Source organism: Artemia franciscana, chromosome 7, assembly GCF_032884065.1.
Source record: "Artemia franciscana chromosome 7, ASM3288406v1, whole genome shotgun sequence".
NCBI lineage: Eukaryota > Metazoa > Arthropoda > Branchiopoda > Anostraca > Artemiidae > Artemia > Artemia franciscana.
This window is the reverse complement of record NC_088869.1, coordinates 19,852,713-19,879,018: the sequence shown is the minus strand read 5'-3', so window position 1 is coordinate 19,879,018 and position 26,306 is coordinate 19,852,713. Positions and strand designations below refer to the sequence as shown.

At 34.8% G+C, this 26,306-nt stretch overlaps 1 protein-coding gene and 1 long non-coding RNA gene across 3 annotated transcripts in view; one reads left to right on the top strand and one right to left on the bottom strand.

Annotated features, from left to right (window-relative positions):
• The window catches only part of LOC136028950 (solute carrier family 25 member 45-like), a 57,075-nt gene extending 35,926 nt beyond the window's left edge, over positions 1–21,149 (bottom strand). The window contains exons 1-2 of one of the 2 annotated variants that reach the window (XM_065706948.1): positions 21,089–21,149; positions 1,289–1,710 (exon numbers count right to left, since the gene is read on the bottom strand). In XM_065706948.1, coding sequence (XP_065563020.1) covers positions 1,289–1,346 — 58 coding nt within the window. In that variant the 5' untranslated portion in view covers positions 1,347–1,710; positions 21,089–21,149. Of the gene's footprint in view, positions 1–1,288; positions 1,711–5,848; positions 5,920–21,088 lie in introns of those variants that run through there. The other variant, XM_065706949.1, reaches the window with a different exon arrangement.
• Positions 5,916–8,236, top strand: LOC136028957 (uncharacterized). The gene is made up of 2 exons (XR_010617924.1): positions 5,916–5,985; positions 8,033–8,236. It is a non-coding gene; the product is annotated as an uncharacterized LOC136028957 (long non-coding RNA).
• Positions 21,150–26,306: the final 5,157 nt, after the last annotated feature.

Below are 26,306 nucleotides of genomic sequence, written 5' to 3'. Positions count from 1 at the left end.
ATATATATATATATATATATATATATATATATATATATATATATATATATATATATATATATATATATATATATATATATATATATATATATATATATATATATATATATATATATATATATATATATATATATATATATATATATATATATATATATATATATATATATATATATATATATATATATATATATATATATATATATATATATATATATATATATATATATATATATATATATATCTATATTCACAGGGAGGACATAGGGACACAACTACAATGGCGCGTAACTAATATGGCGCGTAACGACTTACGCGCGCGGGGGGGGCTTGGGGGGGGCGAAGCGCCCCCACCAACTAGGTGTTGGGGTGGCGCGAAGCGCCACCCCAACAGCTAGTTTCCAATAATTTCCATTAAGAAAGTTCTAAATTAAAAGCAGGTCTGGTGCAGCTGGGGTGGGAGGCTTTCGCAAAGAAAGATTTAAGGGAAACGGGAACTTCCTGGGAGGGTGTCAGGAGGAAGGCTTTGAATAGATTAAGATAGAGGAGGATCGTGCGTAGCTGTTTTGCCATCAGGCGGTATGGTTCTGTGGTGAGCTATTAGTAGTAGTCGTAGCAGTCTATACTTTTCACATGATTCAGGTGTCGTCACTCTTTAGCTAGAGCACATCAATATTTCTCTTACTTTAAAAAAAAAAGGAATTTCGAACTCGAAGTCACGTTTTATCTCTAATCAGTTTCCCAAAATCTTTAAAATATGCTGTTGTAAAACTGTTATAATGGATTAAAAGTAATTAATTGGAATGAAAAAAACAGTTTTTTTACTTTAGCAATTGAGATAAACAAGCACTTGAACAAGGTCCTTACAAGGATGACCTTACTCATCTGTATGAAATCCAGACACGTTTAACAGTGTTTCGGGATTAACAATATTTCTTTTCGCTTTTTTCATTAAATTTTCGTGTTCATGTTTTTTGATGTTTTTTCATCATCAGCCGTTATCGTTTTTCATTTCATTTTTCATCTTCGTGTGTTATACATTGATTACTTACATTATCAATCTTATCATTTTGTGTGTATTGTAGTTTTGCAATAGGCCTAGCCTTGCTAACCAGTAAGTGGATAAAATATTTAAATTAATTAAACAAAGTAATAAAAAGAAAGCCCAAAACAAAAGCTCGCTTGCCTATAATCTCATTTGATTGATATTTTAAAATTGATTCATAAAGCATAAAAACAAGGCATTACAGTGGAAAAGTGGAAACTGAAGCAAAAATATTGACTTTACCTCCAATAGATCCAGCAAAAAAGTCTTTCCAAAAATTTCCATTTATTTCATTAGCCATTTTTTTCTAGCTGTGAAGTTCCTGGATTTTGTCTTGTTAGTCTCACGACCTGTCAGAGTCTGATTAGTCCTGACCACCTTCGGTTCTGTGGACTGGTTCTGTGACCGGTTCTGTGAACCAGACTAGCTCCGGTTCTGTTGACTGGTTCTGTGGACCGGTTCTGTGAACCACTCACGACCTGTCAGAGTCTGATTAGTCCTGACTAGCTCCGGTTCTGTGGACTGGTTCTGTGACCGGTTCTGTAAACCAGACTAGCTCCGGTTCTGTGGACTGATTCTGTTGACCGGTTCTGTGAACCACCCACGACCTGTCAGAGTCTGATTAGTCCTGACTAGCTCCTCATTAGCTCAATCGTATTTCTATCCTACAAAATATTAAGGTAATCTTACAAACCAAACACTGTCAGTTAGGAGTAAATATTTTGAAATGGAAGGTATATTCCTTAAATTATGTTTTCATTTTATTAGTAGTTCAAATAATACAAATAGCTCTTTACCAATACTATAAAAGGACCTGACTAATTATATATCTCTTACAATTCAGTAAAATAGCCAAGTTCCGTGTTATTAAAAGAAAAAATCAATATTTAATAGCATCTACAAAGGTTATTTTAAAGACTTATTTGCTAATCCCAACATTAAAGTTTATCAATATAAAAGGAAATGAAAACTAATGTATGATTTTAAGAATCTTTTTTTATTTTTTTAATTATTTTTTTTTATACTTCTTAAAAAAAGATTTTTTAAAAGACAATCTATAAAACGAAAAAAAGAAATAAAAAACAAAATGTAATTAAGAAAGGAAACAAAAGTAAATAAATTCGGGTCTAGGTCTTAAGTTGGGTTAAGATATGCGTTTGTTGGGTTAAATTGATTATAAGATGGGTTAAGACATGCAAGGACAAACATGCATGTACAAGCAACAGACACTTCAATTAAATCAATTTTTCAAATACACTATAAAACACTGTAATCAGTAATACTTAAAAAATATCGATATTTTCTGCCTTCTATAGATATTTTATAGGATCTCCTTGCTTGAGGGATGGACAAAGATGTTATATTACTAGAATCCAAATGTAAAAAAAATACACTAAGAAACCCAAGATGACTAGATTTCCCATGGTTTAAAACCGCATGATTGGCTACATGGGTATCCTACCCACAAAGACTATGAAGAGTTTAATAAAAATCTGATGAGTGTTTACCAAATACAAAGGTAGTGTTGATAATGTAAGCTGTTCCCAAGCTTCAATTAAAAGTGCCACAAGCGAAAAAGCATCAACGCAATCTTGCGTTTAAAGATACTTGGTATTTTTCAAGCTTCACAATCGTTTTTCTTCAGGGACTAAAATAAGACACTTGTTACTACACTAATTTTACCAACTACTCAAATTAAAATAATTATTCTTATTATCATATTGAAAAAATGTCAAATGTTGCCAAACGCTAGGTGGCGTTGAAAATTTACACTAGCGTCATAGCACCTTCTAAGAAAGGTTTTAACAGGAACATTTTAGTTTATCCTGATAGATAAATATACATACACCAATAATTTTCCATCTAGAGAAGAACGAATTCTAGTTTATTGAGCTCTGACGCAAAGAGTATAGGTAATTTATAAGAATAGAAACTACACTGATGTGCACTGGTGTCTATATTTATTCCTTATCTGAAGGGTTGCCACCTCCTAATTACCTTACTCTTTAGTGTAAAGAGCGAGGCGTTGAGGAGAGAACAGCCCCTTTTATATACGGAATAATTTCTGTTCACTCCTTACTTTCAGTAAAAACAACTTGTTTTTTAACTTAATTTCTGGACGTTTTTCTATAAATGCAGGTTCGCGTTTCCCTCACCATACAAGAAAAATTAAAACAAAATTTGCATATTAATTTTGGGAGATTTATTCCGTATATGAAGGGTTACCCCCTCCTTATAAACTTGTTCTTTACGTTAAAGCTGTTAGCACTTTTAAAAGTTTTTCCTATTCTAATTAAAAGGCCCTCGTGTTTCAGTAAATACTCTTAAAAAAAAAATATTCCATCCATCTTCCGCCTTATCAAATTTTAAACTCTTTAGTTTAATATTCAACTGTTCCTGAAATGTATTCAACTGTTCCTGAAAACCCTCTCCTGATCTTCTAGGACCATTATTTCAATACGACCCCCTTAGGAAAACCACAGAAAAAAAAATGAACACGCATCCGTGATCTGTCTTCTCTGCAAAAATAGCAAAATTCCACGTTTTTACAGAAAGGAGCTTGGAACTTCTGCAGCAGGGTTCTCTGGTACACTCAATCTGATCGTGTGATTTTCTTTAAGATTTCTTGAATTTTAGGGGGTTATCCCCCCAATTTCAGAAATCAGTTAAATTTTGTCAGGCCCGTAGACTTTGATGGGTAACACTAAACTTTACAAATTTTATATATCCAAAATCAGCGTAATAATTTGATTCTTTTGATGTATCTATTAATATTAAAAATCAGATTTTTAGAGTTTTAGCTACTATTTTAATCTTTCAGTTGAAGAAAAACATATATTTCTAAATTTTAATTTCTGATTGTTAACCAGATCCTGCCGGAAAATCCGCTCCCCCAAGGTGGTTTTAGACACCGTCTCCTGTCCCCACACTGCACAAACCGACACTATTTCATAACTAATGATTGAAGATAAAAAAAAGCTTAAAATAAAAATTATAAAAATGATAAAAGGAAAAAAAATAAGATAAAAAAGCTGAAGATAAAAATTATTCTTATTAAACAGCCATTCTGTTTCAAGAGTCGCTCTTAAAGAATTGGGGCAAAAAGTAAAAACTTACGATTAATTAAAAGTATACCTATGCTAAAGTATGCATATACTATATACTGAACAATACTAACTATATATGTGTACTATATAAACTAAACTAAAGTATACGTAATAATTTCTGTCCCTTTTAAGTTGTGATACTGCTCCTTACTTTCGGCTAAAAAAAATTATTCCAAGTTCTCCAAGATGATTCCATTTTAGCTGAAAATTCCACCCAGAAACTTTCTTGCGGAGGATCTCAGGTGAAAAATGTTTCTTGCACACTTTCATTTGAAAAAGACTAATTTCTGATTGTTTTTAAGATCATGTCGGTAATCCTTTCCGTCAAAAGTTTCCCAACAAAAGCCAGCCAAAAGGTATTTTCCAGCCAAGTTTTTTTTGGGGGGAGGGGTAAAAAAACTTTAATAGTTTCTGAGACCACACTGGCTAATCATAATAAAACATGAAATCGCGAAAAAAGGAAGAAAACGAGGATAATAAACAGCCAGTGAAAAAATTGAAAAATTGTGGAAATATTTCGGTCAAGACCTCCGCTTGACCTTCTTCAGTGCAGAATAAAACTGATAAAAAAAACACCTAAAACAAAACATAAAATTAAAATAGTATGACCCCTTTCTGAGTAACAGCGAAAGGGTGAAACTAACTTTTGCCAAATAGGTTACGTTGGAAATTTTTCCGTATAAGAAAGGGGCTGTCCCCTCCCCAATGCCCCATTCTTTACGCTAAAGTGTTTTTATTGTTTTAAAAGTAAAGTTGTGAGAAAGAGTCAAACTTTAGTGTAAAGAGCGGAACATTGAGGAGGGGACAGCCCCTTTCATATACAGAATTATTTCCAATTTTTACTTTATTGGAACTTTATTTTGAACTAATTAACATATACAGAAGTGTTTTATTGTTTTAAAAAGTAGAGTTTTGAGAAAGGGTCAAACTTTAGCGTAGACAGCGGGACATTGAGGAGGGGACAGCCACTTCCATATACGGAATAATTTCTGTTCGTTTTAAGTTTAAATTTTGCTCCTTACTTTCTGTTAAAAAAAAACTTGTTTTTTTTATTTGAATCTGAATTGAAAGCTTTGTAGAACCATAAACTGCAATTAACTGAAAAACTAAACATATTTATCAAAATTCTTTCATTATAACTAGACGAATAACATGAGAATCTTTTTCTTTAAATACGAGATTTTAATGCGCGAGGCCTCGGGGGATATTTCCAGGGATATGAGTAAAAAAAACAAGAATTATGTTTTTCATTCGGCATAGATTGCCCTGGCTATTACAGGTTAACTCTTTGACCATTTTTCTCGTCTTCTAGAACGTGATTTTGTCCATTCCTACGCATAAGCTTTTTTAATATCTCACTTTATTTTTTTGCGCTTCAACGACTGCAGTGAACCGTTTGTGTGTAAACATTTTAACAATTTTCCTGCATCCACAATGTTTGACGCCTTTTGCGGTAAAAGAATCGCATCAATGGAGAATATAAAACATCCATAGACAAAAACACAATGTTCTTGATGTGTTTGTCGGTTTGAACAGTAAAAATGACACGTTTAGTTCTTAATATTTCAATGCCATCTATCATATCTAAGTGTGAAACAAAAAAAAATAGAGCAATAACATTATTTCAACCTTGGCAAAACTGCTGCGTTTTTCTTTACTAAAGGAAATAAAAAATCAAATATTGATTTTAGCTTACGAAATGTTAATGGCATATTTCCAGAGGTTTTGATAAAGTAATTATTAAACTTTAAGAACTGACATCTATTAAACACAACATGTTACGCGCAAAAAATTTGAAAATAGTTTGCATGATTGTCTGGGCCATTTTCCCTGGTAGGCTTTCATTATTTAAATTGAAAAATGATCACATGAATATATCATTGGCCGGAACGATTAAACAAAAAAACAGCTAAGGCTTATAATACGATAGAAATCTAAGGGCTCTAATGTATGCTTATAGCCCTGGATTCATAATTGAAAGTTTCATTTCCCTAACCTAGCCCAATCCCTTTCCAAGATAGAAAAAAGTAGCTAAACCAGAATTTTTATCAAAGTGAACCTTTTTTACCGTCTGATTTTTACCAAAAGAATTTTTACCGTCTGGTGCCTTTTTTCATGCCATTCTAAATATAATAATCATTTTAAGAATTTTATTTTAACCTAACATTTACAACCTTACCCTAACATATAGCCTATATTATATGCTTCCCATGATTATTATTTTGTCACCAAATCAATTTACAGGTAAACCAGTTTTGACAAAAGTGACACTAACAGAGGTATATAAGCCATATCTAAAGTAAAAAACAAAGGGTTTATTTTTGAGGGTTCATAAAGGGTGTAAAATTAGATTTGTAACAAAAAAGATTATTATATTTGGGAAGAGCATAAAAAATGGTATTGGGTGGTATTCTCATTTTTCACATGTCATTTATGTGAACTGTTGAATATTTACTGAATACAGTGCATATATACAACTCTCAGAGTATGTATTTACATATTATTGGGAGGGGGTTGGTAAAGTTCATTTCCTACATATATTCTTGTTATATACAGATTCTAGATGAAATTTTGATTCTAAAGGTATGGATATTTCTTAGCTATCTCATTAGTGAGTTAATCAGAAAATTTACCATATATTTTGACTATATGAGAGAAGGAGACCATGGAGACAAAACCAAATCTTGGATTTTTTGCCATCTTATATTCAGTTTGTTGTATGCAAAAATTCATTTGTAGATGGTTTCACAAAATAGGCATAAGTTCCAAATCAGTTTGAAAAGCCAGTTAACTTTGAACAACCCCTGAAGTTTTTTTAGATCTTGCTGGAATTTAGAATGTAGCAGGTTGTTACCATATATTTCTATGAATTAAGACAGCTATAATTCTGTATTCTTACAGGTGTGTAGGCTTCTATTTGTATTCTCTATGGGACAATTCACATATTCATTGGCTAATTGACTAGACCACAGTTGTGATTTAATTTTCTTTTGTCTGTCTAGTGTGATTCCAAACAATAGTCTTGGGGCTATTCTGGATACATTGCAAGCATCCAGTTTCATCCCTCAGTGACCAAAAAAGAAGATTTTTAATTGTGCATGCTGTCTGTTTCATCTTTTTCTGCTAAAGTTAGAACTGGATATGTTGATTTTTTGCCTGAAAAGTATTTGAAGACAGTCTCCCTAGATGTGTTGGTGTTGCCCATCCAAGTGGTTGGATGACAGCAGACACTTTTTACTTGTCTATTCAACATTTACAGATTTTCTAATGCTGGTTGACAATCATGAAAGCCATATGTCAATTCAACCTATCATTTTTGAATAGAAAAAGGAATCCATCTTCTTACATTGCCTCCAATTGATGGATTTGTCATTTTTTAGTCTTTTGAAATAAGCTGTCAAAGAGTCTTACAATTCTTAGCTTCAAAATATTCTGGCCAAAGAATATCTGTTTATGAAGATGTACAACTCTCAAAATTGCCATTTATATCCAAATTTTACCATTGAATCGCTGTTGAGGATGTTAGAAAATGTGGTAGGACCAATATCCTTACAGATACTCCTTACAAATGAGCTTGAAGCACAAACAAAATGAAATTTTTGAAGAAACCAATGCTCCCATCTTCTAATAAAAAGAAAGAAAAGAGATCTTTTTTTTTGGGGGGGGGGGAGGGGTTGAAGACTAATGAGTCATTTGAATTGATAATGAGTCACAAAATGAATATTGAGTACAGTTCTGGAGATTTTCTTTTGGTGAAATTCTCTGTTAAGAAAAGGGAAATTTCTGCTGTTTTTGTATGTAGGAGAAATTAAACAAACTAAAAATGAATGTGCTCTAGTAAATTTTCTATACAGAAGTGGTGACAAATTTATTTTTCTAGAGCAAGTTGATAAAGCTGAGGTAGATTTGACAGATATTGACTCACAGTCCCTTGCTTCACAGATGGAATAGAAAGATCTGGCATTTGGATATGACCTTTCCACCTACAATGTCAAATGAATGAAGTGGTCATATGTATTTTATGTAGCTTGACTCTGTTGTTTTTGTGCTTTAAATATTACTCTTTGAATAAATGACTGAAATATTTTGCCTATTTTGATTGGCCCTACACTTGTCTGCTTTGTCCCCATTGTTGGGGCTATTTCGGACACATAACAGCCTACTGATCTTAGTGATTGATACATTTCATCTTGCTTCCAAAAATTCCATAAATTCATGCTAAGATGTCAAGTGTATGTTATACCCTGTGTATAAAAGCTGGATTGTTCAAAACAACACCTCTCCCCTATATAGGCTACAATAAAATTTTAGATTAGCCTATCCAACTAGCTTAGTCTTTACAAATATAAAACAGTCCTAATGTAAGGTATGAATAGGCTACATACATAATTTTTAATTAACTAATTAGTCTGCTGTTAAAACACACTGATATATACTGCATAATTATCTAAGTAGTTGGCAAAATTCAACAGATACTAGGCTGAACTGAATGAATGATTTTATTCACTGATCTGATATTAACCTGGTAAATCTATACTTTTTAATATAATTTAGCTTGGAAGAAAATGAATGTTTCACTGGATGCCTTTGTTTTATGCTCTTTCCAGTTATAATTATCACTTCTGGGGCAAATTGTTTTTGATCAATTAAATGGAATTAAAACAGCAGATAGTAACCACAAGTTAACAAATACAATTCTATAAACTATCTAGTGAAGACAAATTGATGTTTGTAGCTTTGTCAAGAATAGTAATTATTATATTGGTTAATCTTAGTAGTAAAATGTTATTTTGAAAACAAATTTTAAGATATTTCAAAAAACCGCTTGCTACCAAAAGTACACAATGTTTGAAAACCTTGAACAGGAAACTTACAGCCCCAACCTTGAACAGCAGGGAAAATCACATTTTTGAATAGGTGACACTGACTTTTCCTAATTTTTTGTTCTGCTTTTTTTCTTTGTTCCTGGCTGGGTACTGAAACATAGAGCTATTCAAGGGTTGTTCTAAAAGCTAGTTTTATATATAATTAGTTCAGAACTAATTTTTAACTTTATATGATAGTCTCAAAGCTATTATAAGTCACCTTTTGAGGCTCTGTTAAGGGTTAAAATTGGAATTTGCCCCAGAAGCAAGCATTATGTTTGGAAAGAGCACAAAAGAAGCATCAAGTGGTGCTTTCACTTTCTTCCCTAAATCTCTGATTACATGATACAGCAAAATTACATGATAAAGTTTAAATTTACTCTAAATCTCCATGGAGTATTTCATCAGAATTGATGCAAGTGAAATCAATTCATAAAGATGTAGAGGATGGAGGGCAACACACATTTTGCAAAAATCTAGGAGCACTTTTTATATCCCAACTTTTTAAAGAAAATCTCAATAAAAAAGGAATCTTTAAATGAAAACTCCACACCAAGAAAAGGTATTTTTGCAAATCTATAAGAACCAAGTTTACCTTTCCCCTGCCCCTCATAAATCGAGTTAAAATCCAGCTGAGGGGCTAATTGCTGTCTTGGAAAGTAACTGAAATAGGTGAATGAAACTTTCAGTAATCAATCAAGAGTCTGAAATATACCCTGAGAAAAATGTTTTCAAGCCACTATCTCTGCCCTTTCCTTAATTCTAAGCTTAGGAGACTGATAGATAACAGGCCTATGCCTATCTAAGTTTTTACCAATAAAAAATTCTGCCTCAAATTGGGGTTTCTAGTCTCTTTTTCATCGGCTCTTGTGTTTTGGATTTTTTGTTGTTTTAATTCCTATCATTTTTTTCAGGATTTTAAGCTATTTCAAGGCTTTTTTTTATCTCTTTAACAATTAGACATTCAAATCTATTAAGTCAGGATTTATAAAAAGTATAAGGCTCAAAACACTTTCCTCATTTGAGCTGTATATCTATTTCTCAAGGTTTCACTTTTTAACAAAAAGATCATAGAAGGCCATTGAAGGTCAATGCTCTTTGGATAGGGAAGAGGTAGAAATAATCACTTTATAATACCTCCCCAGAGGATCATTGAGACTCTAGATTCATTACCTTCCTCAAATACTTAATTTTATTTACTAACTAGTTGTTTATTAAATTCTTACCTATTTATGAAGAAGGTTTTAAACTTGTCAACTGGTTGATTAAAATTGAAGCATTCTATTTGTAAACACTATTAAATTAGCTTAATTGTTGGCCCCAGAAGCAAGGATTGCCTCTGGGTTTGTTCCAATGGTAAGAATTCATAAAAATATTGGGGGGGGGGGGTATTTTTTGTGACCTCTTAAAATAGTCAAAAAAAGCTCTTTATGAAATGACTATAAAAACGTATTTACGAAATCTAGCGATAAGGAGGTTGCAACATAATTGGTGCATACATTGTTAAATATATTGTCTGAAATGGGCCCAAAAATGGCTGAAGAAACTTTTTTTCTTGAACAGCTTGAAGCTTAAAGTTGTGAATCTCTTGGCAAGAGAGGTCCTAATAAACAAAAATGTTTTAGTCAGGGGGATATGGTGCCCAAAAATGTTGTTCCAAAGAAAAGGTACAAAATTAGCTCTTTGCCAGGTTTGGTTTGTCTCCTTAAGTTATTGAACCAAGGGGACCCCAATGCACAAGAGCAATTAGGGGAAAACTATTGTATGAGTCTTTCGGAAAAATGGATTGCAGTGCACAAATACAACAGTGGTTTGCCATAGAAACGGGCACAAAAATGGCTATTTTTGTGCCCCACTGGGCAAAAATTTTTGTGCCCCCTGATTTACCAATTTTTGGTAAATCTGTGGAGCAACAAGATCCGAATGAAAAGAAAAAAAAAAACAACTTAAAAACGAATTTAGTTCACAGTATTTCAATAGGCTCTACTAAAACTTACATGACTCAATGCTAAGAACACATCTAATATTTTTATGTGAGGGTTCAGTCCTTCCCCCCTCCATGGAATTTTTCACATATAGCCTTTGCCTGAAATCTTCCAAAGTATGTAACCATGCTTATATAAAAGTCAGAGATGAGGCTTTCAATGCCTGATCGCCATTATATACGGCACCTTTTTAAATCCTTTATGTATTTTATAGTTCCTCTTTAAATACCTTAAAACAGCTGAAAAGAAGGAAACCTCTTCACAGATGCCCATGACGAACTTTAAAAAAAAAAAAAAAATAATATGGACAAGTTTAGGCTTAGTGAAAAAATCTCCTTATATGTGAAGAGTTTTTTGGGGGGCTTATAGAAAAATTACTGACTTTCTTTAACTATTTGACTAGATGTTTTTTTAAGGTTTTGACAAGATTCATGAAAAGTTTGATTGGATCCCACTCTCTAAGCTATAGGGAAATAATGATTGAGATTCCTAGTACAGATATTATAGATGAAGGATGACACATTGCCAAAGATTATGCTTTTTGACCATCCATCTGGGGCCAAACAAAACACATGCCATCTCCAAATGGGGTAGGAAACTATAAATAAGGATATATTGGGAATCAGAACTTCATGGACGGAAGGGGGTGCATAGTAGTTTTTCTTGGGGGTTTATAGAAATCTTTTTCTATAAACAGTATAAGAAACTGTTTATGCTGCTGACTGTTTTCTTTTTAGTTGCTTGACTAGATGCCTAGCACACGTATTGTAAATAAAGGATCAAACATTGCCAAAGATGATACTTTTTGACCACCCATCTGGGGCCAAACAAAACACATTATTGTCTTTCCCTAAAATAGTTCGTTAAATTTATTTGATGAATCTCTTTAAAATTTTTTGGGTTGGAAAAGAAAATCCAAGCATCTTTATACGATAATAAGATTAGATCAAATACCAAGGAATGGATTTGATCAAACTAGAATAGCTCAAGGAAATAGAAGCTTCAAGTTTTACAAAAAAGGCCGAAAAAGCACATAACATCTTATTAATTACTGTAACCCAAATGTAGTTGAATGCCCCTGGTTCTTCAGGAAATATCTTGTTAAAACAACAAAAAACTTCAATAGTGCTCTAAATTGACTGTCTTAGCTAACACCTAATCCACTAAAAATACAACAATAGGCTCCAAAACGTAGCTAAAAAATCTGTAAAACTAGCTGTCTCAGCTTAGATTTTAATTTTTGTTGAATATTTTTTGTTTTCCTCAATTAATCATTCAATCTAAAGTTTTTGAAAGACTGCTATGGCACTTAATATGTTAACAGAAAGATACAATTCAGTTCGAGAAGAAATCAAAATGTATGTTAATATCTTGAATTCTTTTATAGTGACAAGAAATGGAATAATTACCTCTATAATATGGAGCAAAACAATTGTATAAAAATAGTTATTGGCTTAGTTGTAATTTTTGCGGAAGATTTTTTTTCCCAACAAATCATTCAATTTTAATTTTGTTTTGATACTGTTATGCTTAACATCTTGAAAGAAATATAAGATTCAGTTCCAGAGGGGAAAAAGTCACTTGTATCTTAAATCTACTTTTGCAGTAACTAGAAATGGAGTAATTAGCTTTATAATATGGAGCTAAACAATCCTATAAAAATGGCTTTTCGATTTTTGTTGAATATTGTTTTTTGTTCCCCAATGAATCACATGATTTGAGATTATGTGTGATTGCTTAGACCTTATGTAATTAATATCTCTTTAAAAGTACAAAATTATGTTTGAGAATAAAAAAACCAGTGCTAATTTGAAGCAATTTGCTTTTCTAGCAACAGGAACAGTCCATGTAGAAGAGGGATTCACCTCGTCAAGGCAATCTTAACTGGGAATCCAAAAAAAGTAAAGAACACTGCTGTAGAATTGTATACCGTATCTACTTTATGGAAAAATCACAGAGATGAAGGAATTGAACTGATTAGGCAAATTACTGAGCTCAAACTTCAGTGGTAAGCATTCTTGAAGACCACACGTACATGTAACAGTTAAAATAAGGTTAATTCCTTTTATTAGGCAGTGAAAACAATGATAAAATATCTTGATATTTTGATTACAAACACAGTGATCGAAATATCCATAGATTTTGACATTATTTTCATTGTCTAATAAAAGGATTTATTCCTGTTCGAACTGTTATTAATTAAAAAAAAATTGTGAAAAAGAATTTTTTTAAGAAAATAGTTTTTCATTTATACTTTCATTTCATTTGAATGTCAAAAAGAAGGGGCATCGGGATTTTAGAAATGCCTAACTGTGGCATTGCCGGAATTGATAGGGAGCCTATGATCAGAGGCAATGCTATAGCATTGTCTATAGTAAAGGTTATATGCTCCAATTTTTTTTCCAGTGCCACTTCATATGGAAGGAGCTAATTTGATCGGATATCGAGAGTTCTAGTGCCCTTTGTAAGAGTCAAAAGGTAGATGTCAATATTCAATCAAAGAAAAAGAGTCAAAGTCAAAATTCAATGTAGACTTCATTCGTTTTAAGATTTATTTATTCATTTATATAAATATCTATTGTGTGTTTGTTGGCGTTGGTGGTTTATTTTATATCTGTTCGTTTTGGGTTTTATTTATTCTTTAATAGTAATTTCTGGTCGTTTTGACTTTGATTTATTGCAGGTTTCTATTTCTTCTGATCCTAAGTCTAATATGGCCTTTACTTTTCTTTAAAACACTTTTGTTTCGGGAAGTTTTTTTAAAATTCATTTTTGTTCGTTTTTGATTCCCAAACTTTCAAGTTTTTTTCTAAATTCCCTATTTAAAAAAAAATCTAAAATAAATTAACAGTCTTAGCAAGAACAAATAAAATTAGACTGCATATTTGACATATAATGATATTGATTGCTGAAAGCTCACCAGCTCAAGATTTTGTCTCATTCAGAGCCGGATTTAAAGCTTTGACGCTTCTAGGCCCAAGTGTTTTTGCTGCTCCGTTTTTGTAATATTTTCGAGAAAATCCCCTAAACTTCGGGGATGGTGAAAACCGCTTGCCCAAATGGACCTATTAGTTAATCTTAACCTGGTTTCACCACTATTCTTATTTTATTTTCAATGTTGTAATAAGAACAAAATAAAATATTTGTAATGTAATTCGTTTTAGTAAAGCGCCAAATACGCAGTAGGTTTTACGCTTTTACCGTTAGAGAAATGGGCATTAGCCAAACTTTTGTTTGTAGTGAAGAATATAGGTGTCTTGAAAAGAGCTAATAGAGTTTTGTAAAGAACTAATAAAATTAAACTAAATTCCCATGGTCTTAGAATAAAATATCGTTATAATATATCGTTAATTTTTTTTTGCTGGAGGGTAGGTCCATGGAGGGAGGTCCACGGGTCAGCTCCCCTGATTTATCATTGACATTCTTTCGGGGGAGGGGTATCGGGCAATTGAGGATTTGGTGTCAGCTCCCATAAGTTTTAAAATAAAATATCGTTAATACTACAACAAAAGAGAGAATAATGAGTACTTTTTTCCCAAGACAGTGAACAAAACCTATTTGAATATTTGAACATTATTCTCTCTTTTGTTGTTGTATTATGGAAAGGCAGTGTGGTCTTCGTCATTATTTAATATCGTTAATAATGTGTCGTTTTTTTGTGGGAGGGGGATCACGTCATGGAGGGCCAAGAGTGAGCTGCCATAATTTTAGGGATTAAAAATCGTTAATAATTTTTTTGGGGTTGAGGGGCACTTTGTTGTCTGATCTTTTGACTTATTTTAACAAAATGACTATCTAAAAAAAATATTTTGTCGGACAGATTTGAGGTAAAGGGGGCAGGAGGACTAGTTGCCCTTCGGTCCTTTTTTACTCCTAAAAAGGGATATAGAACTCACAATTTCCAGTAGAATGAGCCCCTTTCGAAGTTTATACGACCGTTCCTTTCATACAGATTTTTTATGCCGCCGGGAATAATTTACAACTCTTGCCGTAAAGTTCTGTGGGTTCTGTAAAGCCCGGAGTTTTTATTATATGATCTTTGGTCTATTTTGGACAAGATAAATATCTCAAAATTTCAATCGAATGCATTTGGGGAAAAGAGGGTTGGTGGGGGGGGGCTAGTTGTCATCAGGTCATTTTTGACTCTCAAGAACGGAACTGGAACTTTCAATTTTTAGTCGGTTGAGTCCCCTCCGAGATCTACCTCTTCCGTAAAAACCTTATATGCCCCTCGGGCAAAAGTTACAATCCTTCCCCCGGGCTCTGGGGGGAGGGGTGTGTTGACCCCATAGTTGTTGTCATCTAATCGTTGGACTATTTCAAACAAGATTGCTATCTCAAAATTTTGTTTGAATACATTTCGGAATAGATGGTGTGTGTGTGGGGGGGGGGGAGGGTAGATGCCTACTGATCATTTTTGATTTTCAAAAAGTTAACTAAAACTTTCAATTTCCAATCAAATGAGCCCCCTCCCATGCTTTACGACCATCCCTTCGATATGAAGTGCCTCTTACAAGAAAAAAAACAATTAGACATTGGAGCCTTATGGCCTTAGGGCTGGTGGGAGAGGGGAGGCTAGTTAATCATTTGAGTCCCCTCTGAAGTGTATACGACCACCTCCTCCATGAAAACCTTAAGTGCCTCCGGGGCATAAGTTGAAACCCTTCCCCTGGATTCTGGGGGGGGGGGGTATGTTGAACCCATATGTTGAACCTGGTCTGATCGTTGAACTATTTCAAACAAACTGGCTATCTCAAAATTTCGATTTGATGCTTTTAGGGAAAATAAGTGTGTGTGTGGGGTGGGATCATTTTTGACCCATAAAAAGGTAACTAGAGCTTTCAAGTTTCAATCAAATGAGCCACCTCCGAAGTTTATACAACCACCTCTAACATAAAAACGTTATACGCCCCAGGGGCATAACTGAAAACACTTGCCCCCGGCTCTGGGGGGTTTTGTCGACCCCAGAGTTTTTGTTGTCCGATGTTTGAACTATTTTGAGGAAAATAGATGTCTTAAATTTTTATTAGATTGGTTTTGAGAAAAGGGCATGGGAGGGGGGATGGTTGCCTTCCGATTTCTTTTGACTCTTAAAAAGTAAGCTAGAACTTCCAATTTTCAATAAGATAAGCCCCCTCTGAAGTTTATTCGAGTACTCCTTCCGTAAGAACCTTGTGTGCCCCCAGAGCATAACTTACCTGCCCCCGGGCCCTGGGAGGGGGGTATGGACCTTGGATTTCTGTTAGTATCTGATCTTTGGACTATTTTCAATAAAATAGTTATCTCAAAACTTCTAACGGATGCATTTGGTGTAGTAGGGCATGGGGGGGGCTAATTGCCCTCTGATCATTTTTGACTCTTAAAAAGGACACAAGGAAAAAGAAATTTGTATTTCCAAATGAATCAGCCCCTTCGGAGTCTATTCGACCACCCCTTCCATGTGAAGGGCCTATGGGATGAAGTAACAATAATAGAACATTATGGATATTACCATGCTAGGATTATTTGTTCACTATGGAGGAATCGGTATTTGGCTTTACTAAGTCAATGTAGTAGTGTTAGCTTTAGTAAAGAGCAATGCATCTCCTGTTTTTTATTGTTATAAAAAGTAGAGCTGTGAGAAAGAGTCAAACTTTAGCGTAAAGAGCGAGGCGTTGAGGAGGGGAAAACCCCTTTCTTATACGGAATAATTTCTGTTCGTTTTAAGTTTTAATGTCGCTCCTTACTTTCAGTTCAAAAAACTTGTTTTTTAATTTAATTTCTGAACGTTTTTGAATTAATGCATGTTTTGATTTTGGCACACCGCACATGAATAATTAAAACGAAATTTGTGTGTTTTTTTTTTTGCTAAATGGCTCTCTTATAGTTTTGGTCGGCCGATTTTGATAAAAAAGAGGTGGGGGAGGAGGCCTTATTTGCCCTCCAATTTTTGGTTGCTTAAAAAGGCAGCTAGAACTTTTTATTTTATTTTTGAACGTTTTTATTAGCAATAAATATGCGTAACTTACGAATTAACTCTCGTATACGAACTTCTATATTTGTATATTTTTATTACATACATGATGGGACTTGCCCCCTCCTCAATACCTCGCTCTTTACACTAAAGCTTGGATTTTTTCCTAATTCTTTTAGAATGACCCCTGAATCACAAAGGCAGTAGAATAAATAGTTGAAATTACTAAAAGTACCTTAGCGTCAAGAGCGAGGTATTGTGGAAGAGATGAACCCCCTTATTTACCTAATAATTTTCTGTTTGTCCTAGGTTTTAATGCTGCCCTTTACTTCCAGTTGAAAAAAATGTTTTTTTTTTATTTATATTCTCTTTTTTTTAAATAAGGCAAGAAAATCCTGCGGCCCCTTCATGGAAATTCTTCATGGAAAGATCCTCCGACTTAATCCCCCCTCAATGCGAAAAAGTCCCCCTGAAAACGTCTGTACACTTCCCAATAACCCTTACTATATGTAAACAATGGTCAAAGTGTGTAACTTGCAGCCCCTCCCCCGGGGACTTGGGGGATTAAGTCATCCTGAAAGACATAATTATTAATTTTTTCGACTATGCTGAACAAAATGGGTATCTCAAAATTTTGATCATGTGACTTAAGAAAAAAATGAGCATAAGAGGGTGCTTAGGTGCCCTCTATTTTTATGGTCACTTAAAAAGGGCGCTAGAACTTTTAATTTCCATTAGAATGAGCCCTCTTGTGACATTCTAGGACCACTGGGTTGATACGATCACCCCTGGGTGAAAAAACAACAAAAAAACAAATTAACCTGCATCTGTGATCTTTCTTCTGGCAAAAAATGCAAATTTCCACATTTTTGTAGATAGGAGCTTTAAACTTCTACATTAGGGTCTTCTGATACGCTAAATCTGATGGTGTGATTTTCATTGAGATTATATTACTTTTAGGGGGCGTTTTCCCTTTTGTCGAAAATAAGGCAAATAATATCAGGCTCGTAACTTTTGATGGGTAAGACTAAACTTGATTAATCTTATATTTAAAATGAGCATAAAAATGTGATTCTTTTGATGTAACTATTGGTATCAAAATTCTATCTTTTATAGTTTCGGTTACTATTGAGCCGGGTCGCCCCTTGCTACAGTTCGTTATCACGAACCGTTTGATACCAGACAAATGCATTGAAGTGATTGGTGCTATGTATAAAAATAACACTGCTGTAGTTAAGGTAGGAAATGAGGTTAGCCGCTGATTTCATATTAAATCAGGAGTTAAGCAAGGTTGTGCTCTATCCTTCTCTACATGGATCATTTTGGTGGACTTTATCTTAAGGAGCACAGAAAAGGCAATTTGAGAACACGGAGTCAAATGGGGAGGAAAACTTTTTTGGACTTATATTATGCTGATGATTTAATGATCCTAGATGAAAGTGTGAGCAAAATGAATGAACTTTTAGACGTTTTGTGAGTTCAGTCAGCCGGCTCACCTCCGTGGAAAATTCTAATTCTAATGAAAAATTCCTCCATGGAAAGATCGTCAGAGAAGCAAAATCAAAGAACTCTTAGAGGTTTTGTGAGTTCAGGGTGCTAGAATAGGTTTGCAAATTAATGTTAAGAAGACTAAGGTTCTAAGGCTAGAAATAAGTGAAGATGAAAAGATGACGTTGGGTAGCGAAAATATTGATCAAATAGACAGGTTCACTTATTTTGGTAGTATTATTGGTAAAGACGGTGGGAGCAGTGAAAATGTTAAAAGTAGAATACCAAAGGCTCAGGACGTTTTTTCATTAGAATAATAAGCTTTTTAGAAAGTTCTACAAAACCTTTAGCGTTAAGAGTCAGCTATTGAGGAGGGGGCAATTCCCCTCATATACATAATAATTTCTGTTTGTTTAGTTCTAATGTTGCTCCTTAGTTTCAGTTGAAAAAATTTTGTTTTTTAAAATTTAATTTCTATCGGTTTTTGAATAATGCCGGAAAATCCAGCTCCCCTCCTTGGAAAAATTTTTCCCCAATGAAAAATTCATCCATGGAAAGATCTTCCTACGTACCCTCTTCAGAAAAATACCGCTCCCCCCCAAAAAAATGTCCGTATACCCCAATAACTAATACTATATGTAAACGATGGGCAAAGATCATAGCTTGCAGCCCTTCCCCTGGGGACTTTGGGGGGTCAATTCATCATCAAAGATATAGTTATTAGATCTTTTAACTATGCTGAACCATAGGGCTATCTAAAAATTTTGATCGGGCAACTTTGAGGAAAAAGGGGGAGCGAGCTGCGCTTCAATATTTTTGGTCACTTAAAAAAGGCACTAGAACCTTTGATTTCCAATCAAATGAGCCCTCTCTCGAACTTTTAGGATGACTGGTTTGATGCGACCATCTCCGGAGAAAAAAAAAACAAAGAAAAAACAGACAAATAAACACGCATCCGTTATCTTTCTTCTGGCAAAAAATGGAAAATTCCACTTTTATTAGATAAGATCGCGTGATGTTTTTGGGGTGTTTTCCCCTCTTTTTTTAAATTTGGCTAATTTTCTGAGTATCGTAAATTTTGATGGGTAACATTAAATTTGACGAATTTTATATATTTTGAATAAGCATCAAAATTCGGTTCTTTTCGTGTATCTATTGTTATCAAGAATATTTTTCTTAGAGTTTGGTTCCTAGTGAGCCGCATCACTCCTTACTTACAGTTCGTTATCACGAACTTTTTAATAAGAAATCTTTATGAGAAAACCCACATCGAACAATCTGTTAGGTACTTATGTATTATAGTGACACCACTCAAAAAGTTTGATCTGATCTGTATGTGTAAAACCGGTTTACATGTATGCATTAGGAGACAATTAGCTTGAGCAAAGTGAGATAAACTACTATGTTGGTATATTTTAATTACATGTTTTATATTTAGAGTTAGCATTTTAGTTAGGTATTTATATAGCACGTTCTTGGCGGCCAGCTTTCCAGGATTCTTTGTTGTAGTTTCAGTAATTTTGCTACTAAAATATTATATTTTCATCATATTTAGGTATATTTCATATGGATTAACCAAACTTCTCTTCTTGAGTTATATGACTATCAAACAGTTCGTGGTAACGAACTGTAGTAAGGAGCGACCCGGCTCAATAGTAACCAAAACTCTAAAAAATGGAATTTTAATATCAATAGCTAAATCAAAAGAATCGCAATTTAATGCTGATTTTAAATATATAAGTTTAATCAAGTTTAGTCTTACCCATCAAAAGTTACGAGCCTGAGAAAATTTGCCTTATTTTAGAAAATAGGGGGAAACAAACCCTAAAAGTCATAGAATCTTATCGAAAATTACACCATCAGATCCAGCGTATCAGAGAACCCTATTGTAGAAGTTTCAAGCTTCTATCTACAAAAATGTGGAATTTTGTATTTTTTGCCAGAAGGCAGATCACGGATGCGTGTTTGTTTGTTTGTTGTTTTTTTTTCCAGGGGTGGTCGTATCGACCCAGTGGTCCTAGAATCTTGCGACATGTTTTAACTTTTTAACATTGTTTTATAACATTGTTATTTAATACACAAGTACCATTTCTTGTGCTACGCACCAATTTTTGTAGAAAAAGAGATAATGCACTTGATGATCTACCTAAAATCCTTAAGCTTAAGTTATGGGTTTAGCTTTAAGACAAAATTGGTAAGTTTATGCTTAATTTGGTACAGAAATATTTACCATAACCGGGCGTGTCAATCTTGTCGACCCAACTCTAAATGGGTACCTGGAGAAATCTGGGAGAAAACACGGAAAGCGTCGGATGGTTTGCCCCCAACTACTCACTGTACTCCCAGCTGAAGACATCAAATCAGGAGATTGGTACATGCGCTACGCAGACCATTGGTTAGCATGCGAAAAAGTGTTAAATCCCCCCTGCTACATTCTCTTGAGTTGACGCCCTTGACAATAACTATGGATATTTGCTCTTTTTTGTTGTTGTCGATGTCTTTAAATCTGAAGTCGACGCGGATTCGCTGTTTTCTGTGTAACACCCTGCATTCGTCTGTTTCATTGCTAATCTGAGAAAAAAAAAAAAAAAAATCGGTTCATGTCGCCTTTTGGATTTCAATTTTTAGTCAAACGAAACTATTACCGATATTTTCGTATTTCCTAGTTGCATTGTCAACCTATTGAACCACGTAACTATAGACACTAGACATACAGGCAGCCGTAAGAAGCAAGAGAACTATTATGCAATGAAAGACCGGTTTTAAATCATTATCCTGCCACAATGAAGCTTTTTAAGTGTTGGCAATGCAAAAGCTGTTGGTGGATGACCAAATTTATATAAAAATAATAAAGAAACACCTAAACTACGAACAGAGAACTACTATCTGTACTTCCCATAAATACTCGTAGTTGTAATACTACTAACAACCATGGGGGGCAGAGGGGGGGGGGCTGCAACCCCCCTATCCGAGTGATACTACGTTATATTTTTGCATTGAGTTTTCTATTATATAGCATTGAAAGTGTCGATTAGACCAGGTAAGCCCCCTAAAATTCAGCTAATGGGAGCCCATGCTAACAACTCACTGCAGCACCAACCCGGCTGAGGCCAACACAGCTACGCTGTGTATAAATCTTTCCTTCATTATGACCTCTCATTTCATTCGAGACCGGCCTGCTTTCTGCTTGGCCTCAGATGGTTGGCCAACAAGTATGGTGTGTGATGATTCCTTCATATGCAGAAATTGTCCGAGCCATCTCATACTTTATCTCATTAAAGCCCTAGAAAGCGGGATAGGACTATGTTTTTCGTACAGCCTGATGTCTGGAATACGGTCAGTCAGAGGGGTACCCAAAAGAATCCGGAGACAATTCCTATGGAAAACACATAAAATTCCGCTTCCGTCTTTCGGAACACCCACGTTTCAGAATCATACTTGACCATTGTCTTCACTGTTGCTTCAAATATTCTAATCTTGGTAAGAAGATCTTCCTATTCTTCCAAATTTTTTTCAACTGTGAAAAAAAAAAGAACACTCGGCCCTGGTCATTCTACTTAATCTTGTCACTGCATTTACCATCCTTACTAATAATACTACCAAGGTAAGTGAAGCTATCCACTAGACTAATCTCCACGTTACTCAACCTCGTCTCTTCACTTTTCTCAGTCACTTAGTCCCAAGTTACATAGTGTTCTCAGTATTTATTTTGCTAACATTATTATCTAGGACACTGAAATCTTCAGCAAAATCTGAGGTTATGAGATTTTCACTTGCCATTTAATGCGTCTTGTGGTATTTACTTTTGAGATTGAATGTAATTTTAATTCATTTCTCGTGTTTCTGGCTTGTAATTATCAAAGCAGGGTTAGATAAAGTTTAATATTAAGGCTGTGGGGGTGATATCAACCCCGAAGGTAAACTTTTCAGATGTTTGAAGTTGTGAATAAAACGAATATGTCAAAATTGGTTCGATATCATAGGGATCAGAGGAGGGCTGGAAGGCTTAAAATGGAACCGAAAAGGAGGTCGATGGCACTCCAATGGCTTTTGGCCTTAAAAAGAAACGCAAGAACATTGAATTTTCAATCGAATGATCCCCATCTCAGGCTTCTAAAATGGCCCCCTCCGTTTGAAGGTAGGTGGGAAAGAAGTTTTTGAAACTTTTATGGCCCTTTTTTAGGCTGCATTTTGAGTGGGAGCAATATTTATTATATTTTCCTTCTGCATTAGGGTCCCCTTAGCCAAAAATTTCAAGGCAATCGGAATAATTTTGCATTTTTTTGAGCCCCCTGTGTTAGATGTGGAACCAATTTCAAAGAAATCAATTTTTTGTCTTATTTTTTTGTAAATTAGCCCCTTGGTTCAAGGACTTACGGTTTTTGCTTATTTCCTGGCCTTCAACCCCTCCCCCTTCCCACAGTAAAATATTGATGATCCTCTTGACCAATAAAATGATCCCGGAAAGTTTCATGCCACTTGGCTCCTAAAATCAAACACGCCCCCCCCCCATTTTTCTATTATAAAATATATCTATAAAGAATTGATAGTTTGCATAATTTACAACCCTTATCCTAGGGACTCTTAGGGTTGTCATCCTTAGATGCAAATTTATTGATATTTCAAAATATTCTGAACAAAATCGGTACCTCGTAATGTTGTTCAGATGTCCTAAGTGGTTACAAAAGGATCAGCTATCAAAAAAAGATTCCAGGACGGGGGCTGGTTGCTCTCCAATCATTTTTGGCTTTTAAAAAGGGCACTAGAAAACTAAATTTCCGATTGAATAAGAATTTTCTTCGAATTTTCTATGGCAAGGATGAGGCCTGAGGAAGAGTAAGAATAAATTCTTCTCATTTTAGGGTTTAATGTTACTCTTTACTTTCGTAATAAAGGCGTAGACCAGAAATATTCCCAAGAATCAAGAGGGGTTAGATATCAGTTTCTACCTCCCCCTTTCCTAGAACAAATTTTGTATCTATATGAGGACTCAATGAGAACTAGGATGTTCTGGCATTACAATGCACCCTTTGAGGCATCTGTCCCCACCCCTTGCCTATAAAATGATCTGCCACCCTCTTTCATTAAAGCTTTTCATTAGCGCTTTTCGTAGTTCTTTTTAAATGTCTTAATTTCCCTTTGACTCTTAATTTCCCTTTGACTGCTCAATATTACTTTTGGAGAGAATTCTATGGGGAAATAAGCCAGACCCCACAGATCGGATAGAACGCAACCCTGCTTAACTCCTGATTCAATTTGAAATCTGATACTAACCTGAATTCCTGCCTTAACAGCTATGTTATTCTCCTACGTAGCATTAATGACTTTGCTGTCCAGGCCAAGTGGTGGGCCTGCTGGTAGGGAATCCTTTGTCCGAGGAGCAAGGATTTGATTTCTGGTATAGCCACTTATTGGGTTTGGGAAGGGGGTCGGTGGTGTGACTATAAGGAATGCACAGAGCTCTAAACGGGTGCATGGAGAAATCTGGAGAAGGTAAGCAGAAAGTGTGTGCGTAAGCACAGGATGGCTGGTCCTAAACCCCCATTGCACATCCTGGCTGAAAGGCCGCAAGCGGAGATCAGCGCCGCTGGTTTGGACCTTTAGAGTCTAGTGCTGTCCCACTTAATCACACTAATGACTTTAATGTATTTGTCTTAGGCATCGCAGTAACACTGCCTTCGTAAAGAGTGAAGTGGGCACAATGTATTATTTATTTATTTTATTATTATTATTTTTTTTACTAAGGCACTTTTTGCATGAAAGGAATTGTCGTAGAAACTACACAAAGGGCTTGTTCAATTAGAAATCGAAAGTTCTAGTTCTGTTTGAATGAGTTAAAAGTGATTGGAGGGCGACCAGTCCCCTCACACGTACCCCTTTTCCCCAACGATATTCGATCAAAATTTTGATCTGCATATTCGAAAGAACCAGTAACTATGTCCCTTGGAATGGCTCCCCCCCTCAACCCTTGGGACAAGGGCTGTAAATTAGACAACTCGCCCATTGTTCACAATGCATCAAGAAATGCATGCATCTTTGGCCTTTTGTGTCAAAAAATGGCCAAGTGTATTCGGTTGAAGCTCTCAGGGAGTGTTGAAGGAAGTGTTGAATTAAGTCGAAACACACTGTGTGCATGCGGGTTGTCAAAAGGGCGATACATGAAGCCCAAAGCGAATAGATATTACAAGATAACCGAATCAAACCCGAAACGAGGAGAAACTAAGAGGATGGTGTTTTTTTTTTCAGATATTATGAGAAATAAAAACACAACTCGAATCAATAAATCACAGCTCTTATCAATCACAGCTCATATCAATAATGCATCACAGCTCTTATCAATAAGTAAAAAATCACCCGAATGGCAAGTTATTTGACTGCACATGATTCCACCCTTTTAATTTTGGATTATGAAAATGAAGCTCCTTAGTCAGGTGGGTGTGTTCTGAAAGCTCCCTAGTCAGGTAAGTGTGTTCTGATCCCTAGAGTCCCTCATTGTGTCTATTTAATTTCCTTAAAATACGGAAAGTTGCCTTAAATAACCCTTTCCCCACCCTGAAAGCTTCATCTTAATAAAAATCTTCTTCGACAAAGATCGTAGTTTTCCCGATTAGGAAACATTTCCCGATTTTCGGCATTTCTTTTTCAAGTTATGAAAAAAATTGTTTCTTAACCGTTTCACGACCAAGCCCTTGTTTTTTTTATTGAATTTAACGAAAAATATAAGATTTACAAATATTGAGGAAAGTGAGGCAAGTCATATGTTTCTCACCTGGCCAACTAGAAGATTTTGTAAGTTAAACATTTTACCTTTAACAAAATCCTGCATCATAATTATCTTTAGTCCATAGGTGACTTATTGGGAAGTTTTGGGCAAAGAAACATCTTTTTTTTTTGGATCATGCGAATGTTCCACAGTTCCATTAACTCAATGGAACAAATAACTGATACGACAGATACATTATTGATTTATATCAGTATCCTTCTCATCCCGCAGGAACCGTGTTTTTTTTCTGGTAATGGAACTATTAATCGGGATCTTATCGGGAAGAGGAAGACATAATCCTACCTTAAACAATCAGACAATTAACAAACGTCGCTCAACTTATCAGAGCTGCCAGTCTTCTTCTTCTTCTTTTTCAGCAGGTGGGGGTTTTCCAGTCGAGACTATTCAGCTCTTTCCCTTTTGACTCGCTCTGTGAGATTGACAGAGTTATGGAGCTGGTTTGTCTTGTTTATCTTGTATCTGCTCAGATTTCTTGCAGTCAATCTTTTGATACTAGGAGTTGAATTATAAGAGAATATATATTGAGTTCTGTGCTCTGTGTGCAAGTATGGTCAGCAAGACTCTTGGCTGTTAGTGAAGTTTTATGGTGTTTGAATCATTCTAACATTTTACATTGCAGGGTATACTGTGCAGACGTTAGCATATTACATTAAAATAGGCAATGATCGATTGTTTCATTTTTAGGATTCCATGACCTGCAAAGGAGGGCAGAGTAGTTTAAAGAGCGAGGTAATGACGAGGGTTGAACCCCCTCATATACGCAATAAAAACATACGAATATAGAAGTTCGTTACGTAAGTTAATTCGTAAGCTACGTATAATTTTTACCAATGGAAACGTTTGTAAAAAATTAAAAGTTCTAGTTGCCTTTTTAAGTAATCGAAAAATTGGAGGGGAACTAGGCCTCCTCCCTCACTTTTTTCCTCAAAATCTTCTGATTAATTGCAATTAATTAATATGCAATTTTGTTTTAATTATCTATGTTCGATTATATTCAAATTTGGGGAATAGTTGATTAAAACGGAAGTGACTCCAAAACGTGATTCATAAAGAATTGTATATTATAGGCGAAAGTAAAA